At 42.6% G+C, this 24,475-nt stretch overlaps 1 protein-coding gene across 1 annotated transcript in view; it reads left to right on the top strand.

Moving 5' to 3' along the window:
- Positions 1–5,562: 5,562 nt before the first annotated feature.
- Positions 5,563–24,475, top strand: part of BBOX1 (gamma-butyrobetaine hydroxylase 1) — a 44,007-nt gene continuing 25,094 nt past the window's right edge. Inside the window, exons 1-2 of the mRNA XM_009638173.2 lie at positions 5,563–5,964; positions 7,646–7,760. Of these exons, the coding sequence (XP_009636468.2) occupies positions 5,581–5,964; positions 7,646–7,760 (499 nt within the window). The 5' untranslated portion in view covers positions 5,563–5,580. The remainder of the gene's footprint in view (positions 5,965–7,645; positions 7,761–24,475) is intronic.

Below are 24,475 nucleotides of genomic sequence, written 5' to 3'. Positions count from 1 at the left end.
TAGATGAACCTGTGAGTTCTGCTTCTAGTTTAGTACAGAATGCAACTTCAAGTGTAAAATAGCAGCACAGGGATAAGTGTCTGCCTGAAAATTTTGAACGGACAAGGGGATAAAAACTCCTGGACCACCTGCTGGTAATTTAGCCTCCATTAATTTAAGATTAGCATCCTACTTTTATTGTAAAAATGGGGAAAAAAAATGAAATAACAAGGCAAACCTCTAAACAACTGTCAAGAATTGAAAAACTACACCGAACACAGCAAGAGAATCCATGTTGTGTGACTGATTCCGTTAAGCATCTTCAATAGCCTCTTAGAATAAGAGATGTGTTTTCTGCAGTGGCCCAGCACCATCAGCACCAGGCATTTGGATTTGGTTTTCTTACCAGCAGCTCAGCTCTCTTGGACTCCGGGTTTTTTGAGACATAAAATTGTATTTCTCTAGCATTTAGTATTGTGTCTTAACTTAAAGGTTTTGGAAAAACGGCAGTGTAACCCAGTAGTTATAGTTGTGCAAATCACTGATCAGGAATGGAAATGGCCCTTTTGCCCTGTTACACCATTTATAGATACACTTACTAGTAAGGGGGAAGAATGTTTTCTTTCTCATTGAGTGGGGTGGTAGTAGTTGGCTTCTGGGTGGTACTTCTAAGCGTTCAGATGCAGGATTTTCTGAAAATACCAGTATGAACAGTTCAGAGTTCTCCACTGCTATTTGCAGGCCCACCTTAATGTCCTATATGTGCTCAATGTAAAGAAAAATCATTTAATTAGAAATCAGGAAAAACACACAGTTTCCAGACAAATCTACCCAGTCCATGGACACCTTTCCTTTCCTTACAGCAGGCTGGAAATGGGCAGAGCCATTGGGCTGGGGTTTCTTGTTCATGTGGCAACTAGAGGCTTGCTAGTGCTCCTTGAGGAATATTTCATCCCAGCTCTATGCCTCCTGTCATCCATGGCTCCAGGAAGGAGGAATGCCAGCACCAGGCTGCCTTTGTCATTCCAGCAGGAGCTGGTAGTTATCCTCCTCCCCCTTGCTGGTTCGGAGTGCTGGAGGCTGGTGGTCCCTGGGAGGGTCAGAGTGGCTGGGTGCTGCATCTATGACCTGCAGCTGAATAGCCTGAGCGTCCAGGTTCTTGCACGGTGCAGGTGAGAAGGAGGGGGCTTGATGTGCCTGATACTCACCTGGATCAGAGGTCCCAGCTGAGAAGGTTGGGCACTGTAGTAGAAGTTGTGACAAATCCCTGGTTGGCGTGAAATGCCTTACTGGAGTAGTCCAGTGAAGACATGCCAAGTGGCTTCTTTGGAGAACTTGACCCAGAATACACTAGCACCCCACTGATGCAAATTGGAAAAAAAATCCTACCAACGAGAGAAGTTTCTGCATGTATATGGGACAAAAACTAGACTTGCAGAGCTATTTAATTTGTGTATCTAAGAAGAAAGATGTCTAGAGGGCATGCTGTAGCAGATATTTTTAATCATTGTCATCTGGATTTTCATTTTAATAATGATACCGTGATATGAGTAACTCAAGGAAAACAATAAACAGCCTTTTTATTGTTACAAGATTTCTCTCGGTAGGTGGCTAATCCGAAAAATTGCTTTACAGCAAAGACAGAAACAGAAGTTTAATGCAAACACTGGGGTGTATTTAAGGAGTAAATGCTTAACTTCACCACAAGGGAAATCTTTTTGCTGTAATAATTTTCACAGCTTCCTCTTGTGTAACCAGCAAACTGAATAATACTAGAGCTGGAGGGCTCAATTCTCTCGTAGTTAACAGTGGTGTTTTGCAGGTACAAGTTCACTGACTTCAATAAATAGATGCAAAGGAAAGATCTGAATAGGTCTGGAGTCTTGGAGCAGAGTAACAGCAGACAAAGCAGATCTGCATGTTAAAAAAAACATATATAATGATTTTTATTAATATTGCCAAGTGTCCATGGAGTTGTCTCCTATCCTAAACATATCGAAGGCTCCTGCTGCAGCCTCTGAAGGAGACCCTCCCCTCTCGCTGTGGGATGCAGGGGCTGTTTCAGATTCTGGCTATGAGGACTGGAAGTATTTCGAGGGAGTACTTTGTGATGAACAAATAGATTTGACTGATGACACCAAAAACTGCAGTCTCATGGAACAGGGGTACCACCAACAGCAGCACAGGCTTTCTCTGTGTGGCAGTAAAGTGTAGGGCTGCCATCGTCCATGTTTCTCCCATCACTATTGTGTTTAGTGAATTGTACGTAGCAATGGTGGTCTGTAAACAGAAGCATCAGTTAATCGTAAAATTAATGCCATGAAAAGTAGTCTTGCTGAATGTAAACACTGAGGGTGTAACATCCACATTGGAGCTAGTTGCTGAGGCTTTTTGTAGTCCGTGGAGAGAAATAATATTTGAGTTCAGTTCCTCACATCCTGAAGCAGGTTTCTGACAAGAGCAGCTGAATTGTGATCCAGATGTGCCTGGTAGGAGGGTTGGGGATGTGCATATGATGTTCTGGTGTTGGTCACTACAGTACATGTCTGAAGTTAGGCCAGGTGAACCCTCCTGTACAAGCTTCTCGCATCCAGTCAAAGGTGAAAATTCCTGTTTGGCTTAACGGCCTTTGCCACTGGAACATAAATTACATGTAACTCACCTCAGTAGTTTCTAGAAGTTTTATTATTCTTTTTTATCTAGAAATTATATCTGGCAGGATTGATTGCACCTGGCTTTTTTTTAGGTTGACCTTTCATTCCAAAACATTTACAAAACTTACTGTCACAGCTTTAGGAGAGATTCTCTTTGATGTGCATTTTGTGTGACTGAGTTATCCATTACCTGGTGAACAAATACCAGTTAAGTAACATCTATGATAGGAAGACAATAAACTCACCTCAGTTTCTTGCCATAAAAGAAAATACTGATGTGGTTTTCTATTACCACTAGTGTGTAGGAGTCTCTTACAAGCAAGTTCAGATTTCTTAATTGAATGGTAAAATGGATGTCTAGAAGCCCTTTGAATCTGGTGAGCTTCACGTAGGACTTTAAACTTAGTGATGAATCTTCTCTGAGACACAGTCAGAAAGTAAATATTTTTTCTGGTTCCTTGTTTTGCCATTTTGAAGAAAGATATTTACAATAAATTCATATACAACATCCAGGTGGTTATAACCTCCATGCTAAAGTTAAAAGAAGAAGAGTCTTTGCTTAGATTACACACTGAGCGTGTGAATAATACTTAAAGTATTTGGTAAGCCACTGAAGTAAGATAAGAAAAATTGTGTACCAAACCAGTACATGAACTACTGGATGGATGGATGTCATGAATGTACGAAATACATTACAGACAAACTGTAATGGACTATTTAGCTGGGTGTATTACGTATATCCAGTTTTCAGAATTTTCCCTGCCAGAAAGGCGTATTCTGGTGGTCTTAAACTTCAGAAGCCAATTCTGGTTCTTGTGGTCTTGTCTTAAGCAGATACCTACAGGAGTACCTACTTACATTTAGTACACAGAGAAAAGTGCCTGTATCCCCAAAGGAGCTGGGTAGTTGGTCCTGGGAAGAGTGCTCTGTGCTTGAATTCCTTATACACTGAAAGGCAGGTGGAATAAATTGATCTGACCATTTATCTTGCTCATACACTTCCTAGTGGCATTCTTAAATTCAGGTGGATGCGAGTGCCATGCTTTGTGCTGGACAATTCAGCGTTGCCCAGACGTCAGGCTTTTTCTGATGTTGCTTACCCTATTGTGCCTTGCGAGGTTTTCTGGTGTGCAGCAGTTCACCAGTCTTAGGTAAACTGGGTAAGGGGAACACATGAGGGTACTCAGTTCTGTCTGCATCATGCTGGATATGGGTAGCATCAGCATTTTAGGGATTTGGATAACTTTGTGTGCAGAAGGGCAAGTATCAACAGACTCTGAGTTGCCCAAGCATTTAGGCAATGGTTTTATGATTTGCGCTACTGCATCTTAATTGTTCTAATTTCATCTAAACTATATTCTGGTTGCTTAAGTGTGTTTGTGGATTTGACCCATTACCATCAGATAATCCACTGCCTTGAACAGAGAACCATCCTGAAACAAGTACAGATGTAGTAAAAGTTGACAGTATGTTAAAATGGTCGCCCTCTTTTTTTTATTTTGGAAGCCAGATATTCTAAAATTTCAGTATATTAGAAGCTTTCATTGTGTTCCAATACTTGTCTTTTGTTTCAAGGAGATTAGAATAAGTATCCATTTATCGCATGTTAAAATCCCTGAAACATACCATATCTTTGTAGTCATACACAATAAAACTTTGTCCAAGAAATCTCAGAAGGAGACTGCAGCCTGTCTTGCGGTGTAAATATTTTTACAGTTAGGAGGAAAATTGAGTTAGTTGAATAATGCTTTGGAAAGAGAGTGGAGATATGTATTTATATACATATGTTTGTTTACACATATATATATATATATAAAAGGAAAGATATTCAATCTGGATATAAAAGAGGTTTAAGTCTGTACGCACAAAACTAGCTGTAGCTTGGACTGCATTGCAAGTGAAGGTTGGTAATTACTGGGTTCCGATGGGACTGCTGTGTGCACACAAGAGAAAGTAGAAATCAATATTCTGAATTACTATACTCTATCAAATGAAATAAAAACAAAAGGAGACTCAAGGGTCCCGTACAACCTAGTTCTAACTTGCAGCAAAGGAAAAAACTTAAAAAAACTTTCTGACAACTCCAGTAGGTCTTAGTGAGTCAAAATACTGAAACCAGTGAGGTTTTTCTTGTGCAAAGACCACCGGGGACACTTTAGGCCTGGCAGGGCATCAATATTTTGCCCTGTGAGCTTAAGAACAAGAACAACAGAAAAAGATAATGAATAAATATGCAATATTTGAAATGGCTAAACACTCTATTAAAAATGTGTGTAATGATTTATTGTTTCAGGGGGAGGCCAAGCATTTTTCTGAATAAGTAAAACATTAGACCAGAACTTCTTTTCTAATTTAAGATCTGGGTGCATCATCTTTCTGCAGTACAGTATGCAGCTAGCTTTAAATAAAAGAGTATATCTATAGAAAACAGTCTGGCTGTGAAAGGAGAAAGGAGCTCCTGCAGAACTCAGTTGCTGTAGCTAAAGTCATGTTTGTAAGAGATGGATTCTGTGTTCTCTTTTCCATAGTAGCCACCACAGGTATGTTTACTTTAAAGCTTTAGCTTTTGAATGGGGTTGGTAGTAGCTCCTGCTTTTGATTTGTGGAACTTGTCTCAAGGTGTCTTTTCAAAAGAGACTATTTGTGTGATACCTATTGAACTGACTGCAGAAACAAAAGATGGCCAGGACGATGAATCAAACTGAAGCCTTGCTAAACTAAGGGATTTTCTAATACGTGGGTCTGGATGCACCCTCTACACCTCAGAAAACATAAGGAACAGATAATGAATGTTCCTAAAGGTTTAGGCAGGAGGAAGGGAGGGGAGAATCATCGTAACACAGTCTTTCTGCTATACTGACTCCTTCAGTAACAAACTGCTCTTTATGGTGTTTCAGGAACTCCACAAAGACATTCTCCCTACAACGATTTCATTAAACAAGCCAAAATGTGGAGGGCGGTGGCGAACGTCCTGCTGAGGGCCAAAGTCCCTGGAGGCAGGGCATGCTGCCTGCCACCAGTGCAGAAGGGCAGAAGCCTGCTCGCCAGGACCACTCAGCATCGCTGGCGGGACGCCGTGCCGGGGGTCCACGCCACCCGGCTGCTCAGCATGAGCCCAGGGATACAGAAGGTGGAAGCTTTGGATGAGGGTCATTTCGTCCGCGTGGAGTGGGAGGATGGGAGCGAGAGCCGCTACCCCTGCGTCTGGCTGAGGGACAACTGCCAATGTCCCCGCTGCTTCCTGCGCTCAGCCGGGGCACGCAAGCTGGTCTTCGAGGACCTGGACGTGAACATTGTGGTGAAGGAAGTCACTCTGGCAGACAGAAAAAAGGTATTTGAATCAAACCTTCATTCACCCTCCTGTGAAACTTGTCTAACGTGCTTGTTAATCTGTAAATTACAGGCAATCACAGGTTATACTGTAATTGCCATTTGTTTATCTGCAAGCCCTACTGTGCATTTGCAAAATTTTAGGGAAAAACTTGGGGAACTTGGATCTTCCCACCTTTGTATGAAACTTCACTTTACAGATGTTATGCAGAAGTTGCAGAAACTCAGGCTTCAGTTTTAGAATATAATTGTGGTTTTTAAAATTCTGCTATGTGTTTCTTCATCACCAGTTGTTGAAAAGAAAATACAGGCATTCCCCACTTGTTTAATTACACTTAACATTTTTTTTCTTCTTTATTCTGTAAGTAATGGCTTCAAAATCAGGAAAACAAATGGCAAAGTGATGATGACCTTAATCCATAACAAAAATATCAGTGTATTAGCTAACTTCCAATGTGCAAAAGACTTCATCTTTGAGCAAGCACTCAAACCAAAGTTGAGCTCAATATTTAGAGTTGGCCTAGAGTCTATAGCTATATCTACCTATCTACATTAACATTTGTTCATGAAAAAGAAACGGCTGTTGGGCAAGAAAGGACAGGAACTGCCCTCCCTGTGAATTTTAATCTTTCCTGCCGTATAAAAACCTAATATATCATTGAGATTTTACAGGTTTTATTAAAAGCAGTGCATGGCTCCTTTGATATGCAAACTCATTTCCTTCATTTTACACTTAAAGGTGTTTTAAACATGTTAAAAAAATGCAGCAGTCAACTCTGTAGCAGCTGGGGCAGCCTTGCTGCAGGGCGAGTTTGCAGAGGCTGACCCATGTGGGAGTATGGCTCAGCCACAGAGTAAGGGTCGGTATTGGGGAGTTCCGGGCTCTCGAGTTGATCGTTACCAAAATTAATGCCGTGTAAATTCGTGCTTTGAATAGGCAAAGGTATAATGATAGTAGAGGGATTGTCTGCTTCCACTTATACTCAGGAACTGATGAAAGCACAGCACTGATCATAAACTGTTATTGGTGTTTTACCAGCATGTGAAGGAGCAGGATTATGTGCAAAGAGAATCGATACCAACTCAACAGCCTTGAGAATTCAGCGGAGGGTGTGTGCTGCACTGAGCATTTGCAGTTCACGGCCAGCAAAGCTGTATGCTTTCTTTTCACGCTTTTTTCAGGAATTAAAAAAACAACACCTTTTTAAAAGTTATTTGAAAGAGGGAAGAGTGTTCAAAACTAGGAGAGGGATTTCTCTCCTAGCATTTCTTTTTTGCCTATCTTTCTTGTCCTTTTTCTTTTTCAACAAGCTGTCAGTGTTTTGGAAGATATTTTTGCTCTCTTCTGAGTTGTGGTGAAGCACTCTCCCCAGTGATATGTGCCAGTTTCTGTGATTCTCCTCTTTCTGCTGAGTGCAGCTCCCACAGTGAAAGCAGCCCACAGAAAACAGCGAATTGGGTCATGGGTTCATGTGAAAATGACCATTTATAAGAAGTGTCAGAATTTGGATGATGTTCAGGTTGGGTTTTCACTACTTGTTTGCAATTATGCTCCAGGGAAAGCTTAACTGGGATATTATTGATCTAAATATTACCATTTCTGCAATTTCTAAGGGGTTTTTTTTGGTTTTCTAGGGGGTGGTTTTTTTGTTCTAAAATTATCTTTTGTTTTATGTTGGAAGGTCTCTATTACATGGCCCGATGAACATGCAAGTGAATATGAAGCAGAGTGGTTGAAAAAACGGTGCTTCTCTGAAGAAGCCAGAGCAGAAGTGCAAGAAGATTTGTTTTTACCAGGTAGGAAGTAAAACCACATCTGTCATGCTTGTTTCAAATGCAAGGGGTCTGACACCAACAGTCCCACCTAGAGGTCCATCCCTGTGTGAGGACCAGGTCTACCCAGCTGGAGCATTGGCGACCGCTCTCGGTGCTCAGTGCCAGGCTGTGCATGCGCAACAGGAACCCGTGGTTACCCTTTCCCTCTTCTAACCTCTGGACCTGAGAGGAGTTCAACCAATTGGGCTGCGTTTACTTTCCTAAAAGCCTTTTCTTTCCAGAACGGATTAGTAGGTCTCAAAAATGCGCTGTGTGGACCAGCAGCAGTCTATGTTACAGTGCAAGTGTGCGTGTGCTGTTTAAATGATTTAAATTTTTATTTTTAGAAAGAATATTTAGAATTGCAAGGGAGTTATAACTGAATTTTTAAAAATTCCCTTTTCATGGCCTTCTGTTAAAAAGTAACTGTAGCATAGCAGTGCCTAGTGCTGAAGTTCAGGTTGTGTTTGCTCTGCGTCCCATACTTATTGCAGTAATTGACTGTCTGTTGGTCATGAAGCATTTTGTGCAACAACAGTGTAACATTTACCCAGCACAAGTCCCTCACCCTTTTGAGTCAATAATTATAAACCCACTAGGTTTGTCATGATGCACATCAACATTTCTTTGGCAGCCTTTCAGATTGTGAGCATGAAACGTGTAAAACTTGCAAGACTTCTGCTATTGCTCTTGGTAGTGTTCCTATGAGATCTGCTGTTGCAGAAAGTTGTGGATCTGTCTTCAAAGCTAAGATGGTATCCATTAAAACAGGATATTGCTTTAGAAAAAAGAAACTAGAGGCAGCCTGTTGGTGTGAAACTCAGATCCAGGTATCAGTTTCCTCAGAGCTCAGCAAAAGGCACAATTGGTTTGTGCTCCTTTTTGGGGATGTTTTTTATTCTAACAAAGAAAAGGAAGTTTGTTTGTTTGGTTTTCCCCTGAAAGATGAGAAATGGGAAAATATGTGTCCCTAGATAACTCCTGCATCCGAGTTTTGCTTGGCATTTTAGGGACAACTGAAGGGGCCACTTCTCTTTCCCGATTTCTGGAAGTCAAATATTCCTTAGCTCCTAGCACCCGTTCTCCTAAACAAAAGTCAGTTCTTAAGGTTCAGCCTTTTTTATCTGGCTTAAAACTTAAGTGATGAGTAACATTTCCATTCATTTCAGTAGATCATATAACAGACTCTTCATAGTTCAGAATGGAACTTTTTTCCCCTAGTGATATGTCTAGTTTAGCTTTGGCAAGAATAAACTTCACTGTTCAATATTTTGGAGGGTGGGGCATATTCCCAGAATGAACGTGGTGAAGATGCAAACCTCATTCAGAGAATCTAGACTTGATTTCTCTGGTTATAAAAATTTTTATTTGGAAAAATGAAGATGCCGTGTAAACTAGCAAGATATTTTGTAGCCTTTGAGGGGATCAATGAAAACTGAATGTTGCTTTAATGAATGCCTAGGCAAATTAGTCTAGATCTCTGGTTCTATTTATTAGCAAAGGTATCAAAAACTGAGATTTCAATATTTCAGATGTAATGCTACTTTTTCTCCCCCCCATTATGAAGTCAAACTGGCTGTGATTTGCCTTCATATGCACACATTTACACAGTGCTTACCCTCAGCATCTAAATACAAGCTTGTTTTGGAGGCCAGTTCTCCCCTCTGCTACCTTGCTTCTCCAGTGGAGCCATCCAGGTAAAATATACACCAAAGATATCTTTTATTCTTTGGGTAGTGCTTTTGGAAATTCTGTTTGCCGTGGTAGATCTGAAGAAATATGTTTATAAAAGTTACTCTAAATAAGGGCCTGTGTTAACTTTGGCTTTTTTTAGTAGTGTCATTCTGCTCTTCCTCATATTCTCAGAGACCTGGCTCTGATGATGGACAGCTGCTCCCAGCTTTTCTCAGGTTTCAGCTGCAAAAAAGGCTGTGGTTGTAAAGCATGTGAGTTTGCTTGCTGGCTGTTTAAGACCTGTTTCTCATTGTGTATCGCGGTGAGTTTAGAATTCACTTCCTTCTGGTCAGTGGAGTTACACGCTGCAAATTACATGCCCTTAAGTAGCTAATTGTATCCCAGCAGTATCGTATTACAGATGACGATATGGAATGCCAGCCCTGCATGCTGGTTCAACAAATATAAGAGCAAGCTCATCAGACTGCTGTAGTTAGAGGTTAACCTTCACTGCTGACATTATCACAGCTGTGGCTTTTTTTCCCCTTTGTTTTTCTTTCTTTATTTTGCAAATGGTTATTTGCTTTTCATGTTGCTTTTATGATGTTTTTTCATCATAATTTCTGATTGAAAAAACTAGATGTCAGGCATGCGTCAAACCCCAAAAGAAGAGTAGGTCAGATTTTCACTGCATGATGGAAGTGACTTTAAATAGCTCTATGGCAACATGTCAAGATTCCACTTTTAAAAACACTGCCAGATCCTATCCGTGTAGTATGCAGTTTGCTATTTGTGTATATTGAGGCTCATTTCAGCCCAGCTTATAAGATACTTCCAAAACAGCAGCAAAAGAGCCGTCTTCTACTTCTCCAGCTCTAATGTCTCAAAGATACTCTTTTTTTCCCTCCCGTCCACTTGTATTCTCCCCAACAAACATCACAGGAGTGATTTACCACCTTGTGAAGTCTCTCTGTAACTTAGCTTTTGTGTGTGGTAGAGGAAGCTTGCAGGAGACACTGAGTACACCAGGTGCCTTCCTGTATTGGGCCTCTCACTGCATTGCATTGCATTTGCTGAGGCTCATTTTCCAAGATGCTGGCATCCCAACAACAGGATGGGGGGAATAAATAATATCACAATGATCTTTTCCTATTGGGTAGAGGCAAAGAAGATTCAGCAGAGGTAGTACCTGGTGCTACTTGCATAATTAATATTTTTAACCTTAGGTTAGGTTAAGGTTTTAACCTGAGGTTAAAGGTTTCAGATGATGATGGTCCCTTTAAAGTGTGATAATATTATATTGGATATATATCCAGCTCCACTGAAGTCTGAACCAGGATGTTAACAGCATCAAGGGTGCTTTCAATTTCTCTACTAGGTCCTGAGAGATGATAATTTTAGGAGAAAGAAGTTAAAAGTTGTTTTTTACTAAAAGAGTTTGGTCATTTGAATTTATCCTGTACTAATAATTAAGAAAAGCTGCCACCATGAGTTAGGCTGCCATATATGTAATTCACAATAGAGCAGAAATACTTTTAGCCTTCAACAAACATGAAAATGCACATTGTAGACAAAATAACTTTAGATTAAGTAAATTAATCTATGATGTCTAGGCTTTCTTTCCCATATGACTCCAGTATAGAAGGTTTTGACCAGCACTGTCCCAATCTGTGTAGTAAATGCTCAATAATTCCAAGTGTTTGTTGATTCATGCACACTCTCTACAGGGACTGGACAAAAACCATCTTCTTATTTTGTACAAACTCTAATGTAGATGACTTGTTATGACTAACCTGGTATGACCAAGAAATGGGATTCTTTTTTTCTCTTCCCACCCCCCCCCCCCCCCCACTATCATTCTGAAATTGAAAGAGGCAGTGACATTAATTCTCTCAGAAGCTGTTCATCCCATTTTGAAAAGTGCATAGATCCAGGGTTTTATTAGTTGTAATGTAAATGGTCAATAAAGATGCAAAATAACTCTACAAGACCTTTGGTTTTACCCGTTACAAATTGCTCAGCTACCTTTGTAAATGTAAATATTTTTAATTTGGCAACTGCAGCTGCGCTGTGCACGTGAGACCTAAGGCTGCCCAGGCACTAATGGCTCATTCCTTCAGCTTTTAGAGCTTATGTTCTTAGATTTCTACTATAGTACAGTGGAAACTCTATTAACTGTGGTTACGCAGTGGGAAAAAACGTGCTATGCTGACATGATAAAATAATGAAGAACGTGAATGGGATCGATTACCACCAGGAAATACTGGGGAAGGGTACAGTCCCTGTTCAGTGCAGCTTCTTGATAGAGTTTCAAGCTGAAGGGGTTTTGTGGATAAAAATGGGAATAAAGTTCCTGTTGTTCGGTATATGGGAGAATAACGTGCCCTGGGGGCACACTATTTTCTAAGACTTCCATATAGACTTTTTAAAAATATTGTTAAGTGGAAGAACTTAAATATCTCCACGTCACAGAATCTTTTTTTGGTTTTATGATATATGCTTTCCTGTTCCTTTTCCAAAAAATTATGGACCTCCTAATTTGTCAAATTGTAAATATTGGACAACATGTAACATTTTCGTCTGTGGCTGAGGAGAAGGAAATCTTTATAAATACTGCTTATTTTAGTGTAGACCTACTACTTGTCTCTCTTCTACTACTGTTGTACTTACCTGGCTGTGACGGTCTCTGGAACCAGTCAGGAAAGGAAGTCCCTCACTGCTTTTCAGACAAATAAGAGTTGTTTAAAACTAGTTCATGCATATATCAGACGTAAGTTTTAGAAATTAGGCCTCAGATCTACTGCAGCTACTGGAAGGATTAAAACTGGCAATTTGAATGAAGCTCTAAGATGTTCCTGAAAAAAAAACCCCACAGTTACTAATATGTAAAGCATAAAGATTAAAAAGGCTGTCGGAAATTCTGTGCTAAAATGGTGAGGAAATCACCATATAATCTACTCTCTGCAACTTACTTACATGCACCTGGTATAAGTAAACATCTTATAGTCAACTGCAGAAAGCCAGTATCATTGTCAGCCAGTTTTCTCTTTGCTAATAGTAAAAACATTTATTAAGCATACATTGTAGAGCTGATACTGAAATGCTGCAAGTTTCTCCCCATTTTGTATGGCTTTAATGCCATGAATCACTTGATTTTAGTTATGGCTCTAAAACTTTTTCCCACTTTTTTCTATTCATGGAGATTATGCCTTTCTAATATTTGGAAAGGTCTATGCAGTGCAGTAAAGACAGTGGTTTGGCTTGTGCTCTAAATAGGCAAGACTGTTCTTTGATTGTTTTTCATCATTTTCTTTGTAAAGAAAATTCAAGCATTTGACCCTCTTGCACATGAAGTTTTCATGAATGTGCTAAGGCAATGTCACATCACCAGAAAATAGTCAAAGGGTAGCTGTAATGGTTTATCATCAAGACAGAACGATATATCAAGATAGGCTTTGCGAAGGTCTGTGCTTTATGCAATAATGTTCCTTATTTTCATCAATGACTGTGATGGAGAGGAATAGCCACATTAAATTTGCAGATGACACCAACTAGGGGTTGACTAAAAGTGTGGTGAAGGACCACGGTTACCACTCTAAATGACCTTGACAAACAGGAGAAATGGTAAAAACAATAAAAAAAGCTTAATGGGTCAAGTGACTTGTTCATCTAGCCTAATACTCAGTCTCCAGCAGCAATGCAGTAAAAGCATGTGAGCCAAGCCACCCTTTGCAGTCCATTTCCCGTGGTCACTGCATCAGGGTTTCCTGCAGGATGCTGCAGCTTGGCAGCCATTCAAGTGCAAGGTAGGGAAATAACGGCCTGGGTTGGGTGGGGTTGGTACTGGTCACAAGCTGAATGTGACCCTATGCTGGCAGACTGGTTTGGGATCAAGGCAAATGGTGCTTTCAACTGAGTCCAAAGAGAAGTCTAACCTGCAGAAGAGATGTAGTCCTTCTGCTCCATTTGATGGAGTAAGGCTTCTGTAGCGTGTACCATTTCTGAGCGCCACACATCAAGAAAGACTACAAAGTGCTCATTGGAAAGCATTGTACATGATTAGTGGCCTAAACGCATCTAAGAAATCAAGTGCTGGGGGCAGAGCGGGGAGAGAGAGAAGGAACTGTTTGTTTTCCATGTTCATGGTAGGTATGTCACTATACAAATGCATGTGTACATATGTGAACAGATTTTCTTAACGCTGTTCAGAACAGGTAAAGATTTGAGCTCACACAAACTATAAAAAGTTTCAAATTAAAAGGAAGATTTTAAGACATAAATCAAGGGCATGTTTTTAATAGCACTAACTTTACAAGCTGAACTGGATTTTTTTTCCCTCCCAGATACCAGCTGCTGCTGGGTTCCATATGTTCCCCAAATTAGTAATACTTGGAGCTGTACACAATGCATTTTCAGCTTTTGTCACCTTTACCACAGTGTCATTACAGAGTACAATGGCAAATGTCAGGGGAGAAAAGTTACTCCTGCAGTAGCTCAGAGACTAAGCTCTTGGCTGCATCAAGATGTCACGGAAGGGCTGGGAACTTGGAACCTTTCTTCTCTGAAACATAAGGTAGGATTTACAAGCAATTGTGTACCAATCTGCACCTTTAAAAGGAAACAAACCCAAACCACTGAGGATGTTGTCTGCACTTGTCTGTGGAATTGAATTAATGTGAGAGAATTGGAACTTCGAGGACAGAGTTTATAGCCTTGCCAGGCAGGGTTTAACTGTATTTACCACTTTCCGTCTTTGTTTGGTTTGGGGGTTTTTTCATGCAAAGTAGCTGAACATCAAAAAAAAAGCCTAAGCAGCTGCTTTACTTGAACTATTTCTCAGTTTTACTAGGTGCCTGGAGAGTATCAGTGAACGGTTCAGTTTCCTTCAAATTTTGCAATTTCCACATCATAGCAGTCCTGTAAAGGTTAAACATCTCTTCAGTCAGTAGGCAGTTTTGACTCCTGAGTACACTGCAGTCTGGGAAAGGATAAATTCCCAGTACCTTAGCGGGATTCACATCATCGATAGTTTTTACACAGAGGAAAGATCTTGCCGGTTACTTACAGAAGCATTTCCAATTTAGCTTTTGTCTCCCTCTGCTCCATAGAGTTGGAGATGAGAGACCAGATGATGGCCTCCACTGCAGGGGGTCTGGCTGGGAGGAAGAGCAGATGGGTGGTTGTTCCTTGAATCTTCTCCATGGGTCAGCTATAAAGGTTGGCAGATTAGTTATACCAAAATGAAGGACAGTCCTGAACAGGTATCCTGAGTGTGCACAGTTTTGCAGTGCTGTAGCAAAGCAGATCTTTGCAACAAAAGCCAAAACCACCCCAACACCACAGCCCATGTCCATTGGCTGCAGCAGGGGCATCCCATATTAGGTGGAACTTCTAGTAAACAGAGTAGGATTCAGGAATTTGAACAAGGGGACTCTACAGTCCATGTACTCAGGCAAGCCTGGGGCTCCTGGAGCTCCAGTTAAATTCCAGGTGCATATATTTATTTCCCAAAGAGGGGGAAAATCTTTTGGTATATTCCTTGAAATACTAATATTCTTTTACTCCTCATTTTCTATAAGGAAGATTAGGAAAATATTTATTAGCAAGACAGCAAGAAAGACTAGGAAGGAAAAGCTGAAACTTAAATGTTCCCTTAGTTTTCACATGGTTATTTACCTGCACCAACACTGAAGCTTAAGTTTGTCTTTCTTGGCAGTTCACACAGCATACCTAAAGCTATTTTAATTTCACAACTTTTAATAGAGAAAAAGCAAAACATTCATATTTTATTTTTTCTCCATCTTTCAAGTGTGTGAAAGGATGTATGTTGAGTTAAACACACTGGAGCAGTGAGTAGCAGGCCATGGAGTGGTCTCAAAAAGGAATTTAATGAGGTGAGATTATATCTCTCCTCAAGGATTGCACTTTTTTCATTTTGTGAACATGTTGTGAAATTCAACAGCTTGTCAATCATACTACAGCTTTGTTGAAATGCAGGGTAGAGTATAAAAGATGGCCTGTGTGGATAGCTTATATTTGGGTATGTGCGTTGTGTTTCTTGGACAGTCTCTAGCTAGCCTTAGCCAAAGGGAAGAGGAATACTAGTGGTTGGAAATGTGCAGACTTTGCAACTGTTGAAAAATGTTGTAACTATGTAGTGTCTGTGTTCGCTTTTTTATGAGCACGTTGCGTTTTGTACTTGCTACCTATAGCTAGAGAGAGGGGAAAAAACCCTCAAACCTGGCTCTTTACATTTCTTTGCAGTGCAGCATTTCCCTCGGTCACCAAGTAAAAATCCCCCAGAGCTCCCATTCTCAAAGCTGCTTGGAATATGTAATAGTTTTTATTGGTCCTGTCCATTGAAGGGCTATTGCAATAAAGAGAGGTATAGGTGTTTTATAAATGATGCCATCTGCATTTTTCAAATATTTATAGTCTCATTTCTAGTATGTAATCTTCATGATTGGACAAGTTAACTGAATATTAGGTAAAATACCGAGTTAGCCAGATGTGATTTAAACAAAATAATTATTCTATGAAATACATAAAATCTTTTCGTGCTTTATTGTGCACTCTCTTAAGAATAAGCAGCTTCAGACTAAATATGTCTTCAGTGTAAGAATAAGAGCTCTGATTCAACATTTAAGACACTAACTTAAAACACTTAATGTTTCAAGTTTTGCAAAAAAGTAGAACCAATGCAAAATTTATAAAAATAAAAAAGTAAGAAATAGCATCTCTGTCCGTTTATCCATTACTGTGCAATGCCTGTAGTTTGAATGTGTGTGTGTGTGTTTATTTGAGCATACAAAACGGTAAACTGGCCAACTTATGAGATATTACAAGTGGAAATTAGTGAGAAGAGAGCAAGGAGGCAGGCAGTGTTGATTTCAGGGAGTATAAACCTGATAGAGGTCTTTCGTACAGGAGAGAAAGTAATTACCCCACATCTATTCCTGTGTGTTACAGTAACTTTGAAGGGTAGGTGTATCTGTCCAAATGGTCTTTTGTATCTGCCACCAGCACTGCCTTTCAGATCAAGTGAGCAAACCACACCTCATTTCCTCATTCTGCAAATTGACATGTGCCATTGCTAATACGCCACAAAAAGTCTGAAATAGGTAAGGCCCAAGGTTGCTACCAAAGAGCCTGGGGAATCACAATCACCAGGGTTATTCTGCTTCTGAAATCAGCTGAGCTGCAGCAGTTGACAGCTCTGAAATTGGTGGTTGCACACTGCCGCTTTGTGGTACTGCAGCCAGCCCAGCTGAAACCAGTGGAGGGGACAGAGTCCTGGGGGGTGTGTGGGGGGGTGTGTGTGTGTTAAAAAGGCTTGCATGCTCTCTGTTAAACAACCAAATGTTTTTTTTCATGTGAATTAGAATTGAATACACTGTGTGAACGTTTCAGGTGGTAGCAGGCGGTGCGTGAGGCAGGAGCAGGGCAGAGGTCCATCGAGCAGCTGGCGCTGGGGCGTACGGCTGTGCAGAGCCTGGGAGCTCAGCAACTGGTGGCTCTGTGGGCCTGGGCAATCCCTGCCCTCAGCACCTTCTGCTTGAGACACCCCACTGCTCCCGAGGCAGAGAGTTTTCACCCCAGATTACGTGAGAGGGGTCGCTGATCATGTCTCAGTGCGAGGCACCTGCTGGCAGCTTCTGGCCATGTATACAAAAGGGAGGAAAAAATGGTCTGCGGTCTGATTACTTAGAAGAGCCTCAGAGTCTTCTGGAGCTCTCTTGCTTTGCTTTCAGCTCCCGGTGCCAGGCTTCTATCATTAAACATTAACTCTTGTTGCCAAGAGGGTACCCCAGCTCCCCTTACTTGGCTCCACTTTCCTCTGCAGCAGTTTTTACTCTGCCTCCAGACCCACCTTCTTTCTACCACCCGGGCCCCACTGCAGTTTCCCTGAGTTTTTCCCCAGGCAATGCATCTTTCTCCTCCTTGTCACCTGCTCCCACCCTTCAGTTCACATCTTTCCTCCTCTGGGGCCTGGGACACAGACTCTAGCAGAGAGCACGGGAATGGCTCAGCTCATCTTTCCTTTGTGTCTCTCTCCCCAGATCGCTGCATCTGCAGGCGACCTCCTGCAGCGGGTGGTCGGCTGCTTGGGCAGCACTGTGGTGGGGACACTTTCAGCTCTGGAGGTGTAGGAAGGTCTGTTATCAAGTCTCCTTGTAGACTTGTACTTCAACAAGCTTAGGTGTGTGTGGGGGAATTCACAAAAATCTATGTCTGGCATTGCCTCAGTCAACAAAATTAGAGGAATTAGGACCTTTGCTGGAATTTTTTCAAACATGAGCAAGAAGAGTACTCCCATGCTCAGTTTTGTTCTAAGATACAGCCAATCCTTTTGACTGACTGTTCTCCTCATAAAATCAATACAAAGGAACCTTCAGCATAAAAAAAACAAAGCCCGAAATATTATGTTTTGCTGAAGTTTTAAGCATTAAAACCAGAGCTTTACAAACAGAAAAAAATATTTCTGAGGAAATCCTAGTACCACTTATTATTAACTACTCTTTCGATATTATAGCTACTGGTACGTGTGGTGTGTGTCTGTGCTATCATAAATATACATAGATAAGAGGTAGTGCAAATGCAAGGGAGGAAACAATTACTTATGGTGCTTTCTAGCAAGGCAGCTTAATAAAAGGTATATATTGACCTAAGATTCATTTCCACTAGTAAACCTGTAGTCATTTTGGTTTTAATGTACTAACAATGTTTACAAATGCAATTTGTAACAATAAAATCACTACCAAGTCCCTGCAGCAGTTTTCTTTCAGATGCATGGGCAACCATTTCACTTGGCTTTAAACCCCGTGCTATTTTAAACTCCCTGTACTATTTTAAAATCCTCATGAATAAACAAATAAACAAAAGACCAGGATGGGTTCAGTGGTCCAGGGACACCATACAGTATTTTAGGATGTTTTTCTCTGGAACTCTTTCAGCTGCAGAAGAAAATCACTATTAGTTGTGAAGTATCAAATGTGACCCACAACAACTGGAAGACTCCAGAAAGTGTCCTCATGAGAAGTTGTGCTTTGGGCTTCATGATAAATTTCCTACCTTTTTGCTTTCTGTCTACATTACTGATCCCTTGAGTTCTTGGCTGAATGCACTGGAGCCATTAAGACTTAGGTGATGTCTTTTTCAGTGTTATCTAGCAAAATTGGTTCTGGCAGGATTAGTCTGGGTGGAAAAAATGTGGGGGAAAATAGTCTTGTTTATTATAACAAAGTGATCTTGGCCTACGAATATTGAGGCCAAAATAAAGAATCACAGGGTTTAGTTGTTATGTGTTTTTGCCTGCACTAATGAATGGCTACAGCCCTGCCTTTTATTGAAGGAAATGAATTTGATTTTGCAAGTGTCTGTGAACATCTTAAAATATACCTGGCTGGAGTAGTTTTAAACGGATGGTTAACAAAGAGGTTCTTCTTGCAGCATCCCGATTTTTCCTAGCTTCCCCACATGGACAAGTGACTCTATCAGTAGGTTTTTCTAAATCTCTTGTATGCTGCTGGAATGATATGAACATGATTTGAGTTTGCGCAAAATTATGTGTGGAATAGGAAAGTATGAATATTGAGCTGATGCTCAGTTGTACGTCAGACTGGGAAAGTCAGTGACATGTCCCATCACTTGAGGAGGAATGATCATATTATTATATTGCTTTTCAAACTTTGGAATGTTCTGACATTGGCAGGCGAAAGAAGTCCCAGGGGAATGGATGTTTGAGCTTACAATTACACAGTTTTTGAAGCACACAGCTATATTTGGCCTTGTTCCCTGCGAGTCTGCTAAATTTACATGGAAATTAATTCCCTCATCTTGTGTTTTGCAATGGTCCTGATATGTCCCTCACCCGAGGTCTGGAGCGTACTCTGTGTGAAAGGAAGATTTGAACAATTTCACTGCCAAACTGAAAAAAAAAGGCTGAGGAGCATCTGCGAGGTGGTATTTCCCAAAGCTGTAGGCATGGGCCAAACTTGACAGGAATGGCAAATGTACATTCCGAACAAACACATGAACAACTTAATTGCCAAACTTGAAAGAAAGAAAGCACTGAAACTTCTCCTCTAAGCATATGTAGAAATTTTGCTTGGCTACACTACTCATTTTTCACTGGTCTAGGCTTCCAATTGAGCATTTTCGTTGTTGAAGCTCTCCCAAAATTATTTTCAGCAGATACTGCCGTGGAAAATCTCAGCCCAAATGGTTAAAGTTTACCCAAGTTACAAGCAAGTGAAACGCTCCTATGGAGGTACAAGGCAGCTTTGGTGGTAGAGAACTCCTCCAACTGTGCTGTGTGATGAAAAATGCTTCATGTACATGGGCAAGGGAAACTGAAACCACTGGCCTCAGGTTCTTGAGGAAGCTTCTTCACAAAGCTCTGCCAGAAGTTCTGTCAGCCATTTTCTTCTAACATTCTCCGTGTGTCACTTGCACATTTTTGAGCCGTATGGGTAGGATCAGGAGCTTGACATGGAAAGATGGCAGAGGAAGAATCCATAGTTGTTCACTGAGGAAGTCCTGGATATCTCCAGTCGCAGTCTCGGAGAGAGCCGTATGCCACTCAGCCATGCAGAGTACCATAATCTTTGTTCTTCCATGTATATGTCTGTCTTTGGTCATGAAAATAAAAAGGCCTTAGTTTCAGAAAGGGCAACCTTTAGTGAGAAGTTAAAACTCATTTTCAGTACAGAAAAAAAGTTTCACATAATTCATAGTGCTTGAAAATTATTGTAAACCTGGCTCTATTATTCTTCATTCTGGTACATACAGGATTTTTGAACGTTCTTGGCCCTGGTCTACTTTCCACTGGAATGGATGCTTTTTCCATTGGATCATGCTGATCATGTACAACAATGTATTACCGGAAGGTGGGGGGAAGTCGAAGTCAGAGAACGTCACAAATCCTACTCCTCCTACCTGAAATGCTGAAGCATGCAATGTCTGGATGAGCCTTTGGGAACAGGGGGGTGTGGGAATTTACTTGCATTAAAAAGCATGAAAATATTAAATCATAAAATGTCCAATATGGATAATAACAAAATTCTGAGGCAGACAACATCAGATGAACCAACTGAGGTCCTCAGAGAAGAAGGTTAAGCACAACTAAACTAAAGGGGCTAATTGCTTGACCTCAGGTGACCCCAGCATGGTCCCCAGAGATGGGAATTTGACCTAAAATAAACCCACGGCTGCCGGTTTGAACTTAGGTAACCCCATGGGGCTGAATGGTTGATCTCAGGTGACCCCAGCATGGTCCCCAGAGATGGGAATTTGACCTAAAATAAACCCACGGCTGCCGGTTTGAACTTAGGTAACCCCATGGGGCTGAATGGTTGATCTCAGGTGACCCCAGCATGGTCCCCAGAGATGGGAATTTGACCTAAAATAAACCCACGGCTGCCGGTTTGAACTTAGGTAACCCCATGGGGCTGAATGGTTGATCTCAGGTGACCCCAGCATGGTCCCCAGAGATGGGAATTTGACCTAAAATAAACCCACGGCTGCCGGTTTGAACTTAGGTAACCCCATGGGGCTGAATGGTTGATCTCAGGTGACCCCAGCATGGTCCCCAGAGATGGGAATTTGACCTAAAATAAACCCACGGCTGCCGGTTTGAACTTAGGTAACCCCATGGGGCTGAATGGTTGATCTCAGGTGACCCCAGCATGGTCCCCAGAGATGGGAATTTGACCTAAAATAAACCCACGGCTGCCGGTTTGAACTTAGGTAACCCCATGGGGCTGAATGGTTGATCTCAGGTGACCCCAGCATGGTCCCCAGAGATGGGAATTTGACCTAAAATAAACCCACGGCTGCCGGTTTGAACTTAGGTAACCCCATGGGGCTGAATGGTTGATCTCAGGTGACCCCAGCATGGTCCCCAGAGATGGGAATTTGACCTAAAATAAACCCACGGCTGCCGGTTTGAACTTAGGTAACCCCATGGGGCTGAATGGTTGATCTCAGGTGACCCCAGCATGGTCCCCAGAGATGGGAATTTGACCTAAAATAAACCCACGGCTGCCGGTTTGAACTTAGGTAACCCCATGGGGCTGAATGGTTGATCTCAGGTGACCCCAGCATGGTCCCCAGAGATGGGAATTTGACCTAAAATAAACCCACGGCTGCCGGTTTGAACTTAGGTAACCCCATGGGGCTGAATGGTTGATCTCAGGTGACCCCAGCATGGTCCCCAGAGATGGGAATTTGACCTAAAATAAACCCACGGCTGCCGGTTTGAACTTAGGTAACCCCATGGGGCTGAATGGTTGATCTCAGGTGACCCCAGCATGGTCCCCAGAGATGGGAATTTGACCTAAAATAAACCCACGGCTGCCGGTTTGAACTTAGGTAACCCCATGGGGCTGAATGGTTGATCTCAGGTGACCCCAGCATGGTCCCCAGAGATGGGAATTTGACCTAAAATAAACCCACGGCTGCCGGTTTGAACTTAGGTAACCCCATGGGGCTGAATGGTTGATCTCAGGTGACCCCAGCATGGTCCCCAGAGATGGGAATTTGACCTAAAATAAACCCACGGCTGCCGGTTTGAACTTAGGTAACCCCATGGGGCTGAATGGTTGATCTCAGGTGACCCCAGCATGGTCCCCAGAGATGGGAATTTGACCTAAAATAAACCCACGGCTGCCGGTTTGAACTTAGGTAACCCCATGGGGCTGAATGGTTGATCTCAGGTGACCCCAGCATGGTCCCCAGAGATGGGAATTTGACCTAAAATAAACCCACGGCTGCCGGTTTGAACTTAGGTAACCCCATGGGGCTGAATGGTTGATCTCAGGTGACCCCAGCATGGTCCCCAGAGATGGGAATTTGACCTAAAATAAACCCACGGCTGCCGGTTTGAACTTAGGTAACCCCATGGGGCTGAATGGTTGATCTCAGGTGACCCCAGCATGGTCCCCAGAGATGGGAATTTGACCTAAAATAAACCCACGGCTGCCGGTTTGAACTTAGGTAACCCCATGGGGCTGAATGGTTGATCTCAGGTGACCCCAGCATGGTCCCCAGAGATGGGAATTTGACCTAAAATAAACCCACGGCTGCCGGTTTGAACTTAGGTAACCCCATGGGGCTGAATGGTTGATCTCAGGTGACCCCAGCATGGTCCCCAGAGATGGGAATTTGACCTAAAATAAACCCACGGCTGCCGGTTTGAACTTAGGTAACCCCATGGGGCTGAATGGTTGATCTCAGGTGACCCCAGCATGGTCCCCAGAGATGGGAATTTGACCTAAAATAAACCCACGGCTGCCGGTTTGAACTTAGGTAACCCCATGGGGCTGAATGGTTGATCTCAGGTGACCCCAGCATGGTCCCCAGAGATGGGAATTTGACCTAAAATAAACCCACGGCTGCCGGTTTGAACTTAGGTAACCCCATGGGGCTGAATGGTTGATCTCAGGTGACCCCAGCATGGTCCCCAGAGATGGGAATTTGACCTAAAATAAACCCACGGCTGCCGGTTTGAACTTAGGTAACCCCATGGGGCTGAATGGTTGATCTCAGGTGACCCCAGCATGGTCCCCAGAGATGGGAATTTGACCTAAAATAAACCCACGGCTGCCGGTTTGAACTTAGGTAACCCCATGGGGCTGAATGGTTGATCTCAGGTGACCCCAGCATGGTCCCCAGAGATGGGAATTTGACCTAAAATAAACCCACGGCTGCCGGTTTGAACTTAGGTAACCCCATGGGGCTGAATGGTTGATCTCAGGTGACCCCAGCATGGTCCCCAGAGATGGGAATTTGACCTAAAATAAACCCACGGCTGCCGGTTTGAACTTAGGTAACCCCATGGGGCTGAATGGTTGATCTCAGGTGACCCCAGCATGGTCCCCAGAGATGGGAATTTGACCTAAAATAAACCCACGGCTGCCGGTTTGAACTTAGGTAACCCCATGGGGCTGAATGGTTGATCTCAGGTGACCCCAGCATGGTCCCCAGAGATGGGAATTTGACCTAAAATAAACCCACGGCTGCCGGTTTGAACTTAGGTAACCCCATGGGGCTGAATGGTTGATCTCAGGTGACCCCAGCATGGTCCCCAGAGATGGGAATTTGACCTAAAATAAACCCACGGCTGCCGGTTTGAACTTAGGTAACCCCATGGGGCTGAATGGTTGATCTCAGGTGACCCCAGCATGGTCCCCAGAGATGGGAATTTGACCTAAAATAAACCCACGGCTGCCGGTTTGAACTTAGGTAACCCCATGGGGCTGAATGGTTGATCTCAGGTGACCCCAGCATGGTCCCCAGAGATGGGAATTTGACCTAAAATAAACCCACGGCTGCCGGTTTGAACTTAGGTAACCCCATGGGGCTGAATGGTTGATCTCAGGTGACCCCAGCATGGTCCCCAGAGATGGGAATTTGACCTAAAATAAACCCACGGCTGCCGGTTTGAACTTAGGTAACCCCATGGGGCTGAATGGTTGATCTCAGGTGACCCCAGCATGGTCCCCAGAGATGGGAATTTGACCTAAAATAAACCCACGGCTGCCGGTTTGAACTTAGGTAACCCCATGGGGCTGAATGGTTGATCTCAGGTGACCCCAGCATGGTCCCCAGAGATGGGAATTTGACCTAAAATAAACCCACGGCTGCCGGTTTGAACTTAGGTAACCCCATGGGGCTGAATGGTTGATCTCAGGTGACCCCAGCATGGTCCCCAGAGATGGGAATTTGACCTAAAATAAACCCACGGCTGCCGGTTTGAACTTAGGTAACCCCATGGGGCTGAATGGTTGATCTCAGGTGACCCCAGCATGGTCCCCAGAGATGGGAATTTGACCTAAAATAAACCCACGGCTGCCGGTTTGAACTTAGGTAACCCCATGGGGCTGAATGGTTGATCTCAGGTGACCCCAGCATGGTCCCCAGAGGTTCAATTTGACCGCAAGTAACCCCAAGGGGCTAATTGCTTGACCTCAGGTGACCCCACCATCGTCACCAGAGGTTCAATTTGACCTCAAGTAACCCCA

This window comes from Egretta garzetta, unplaced genomic scaffold, assembly GCF_000687185.1.
Source record: "Egretta garzetta isolate BGI_Z169 unplaced genomic scaffold, ASM68718v1 scaffold455, whole genome shotgun sequence".
Lineage (NCBI taxonomy): Eukaryota > Metazoa > Chordata > Aves > Pelecaniformes > Ardeidae > Egretta > Egretta garzetta.
This window is presented reverse-complemented; position numbering and strand designations above follow the sequence as displayed.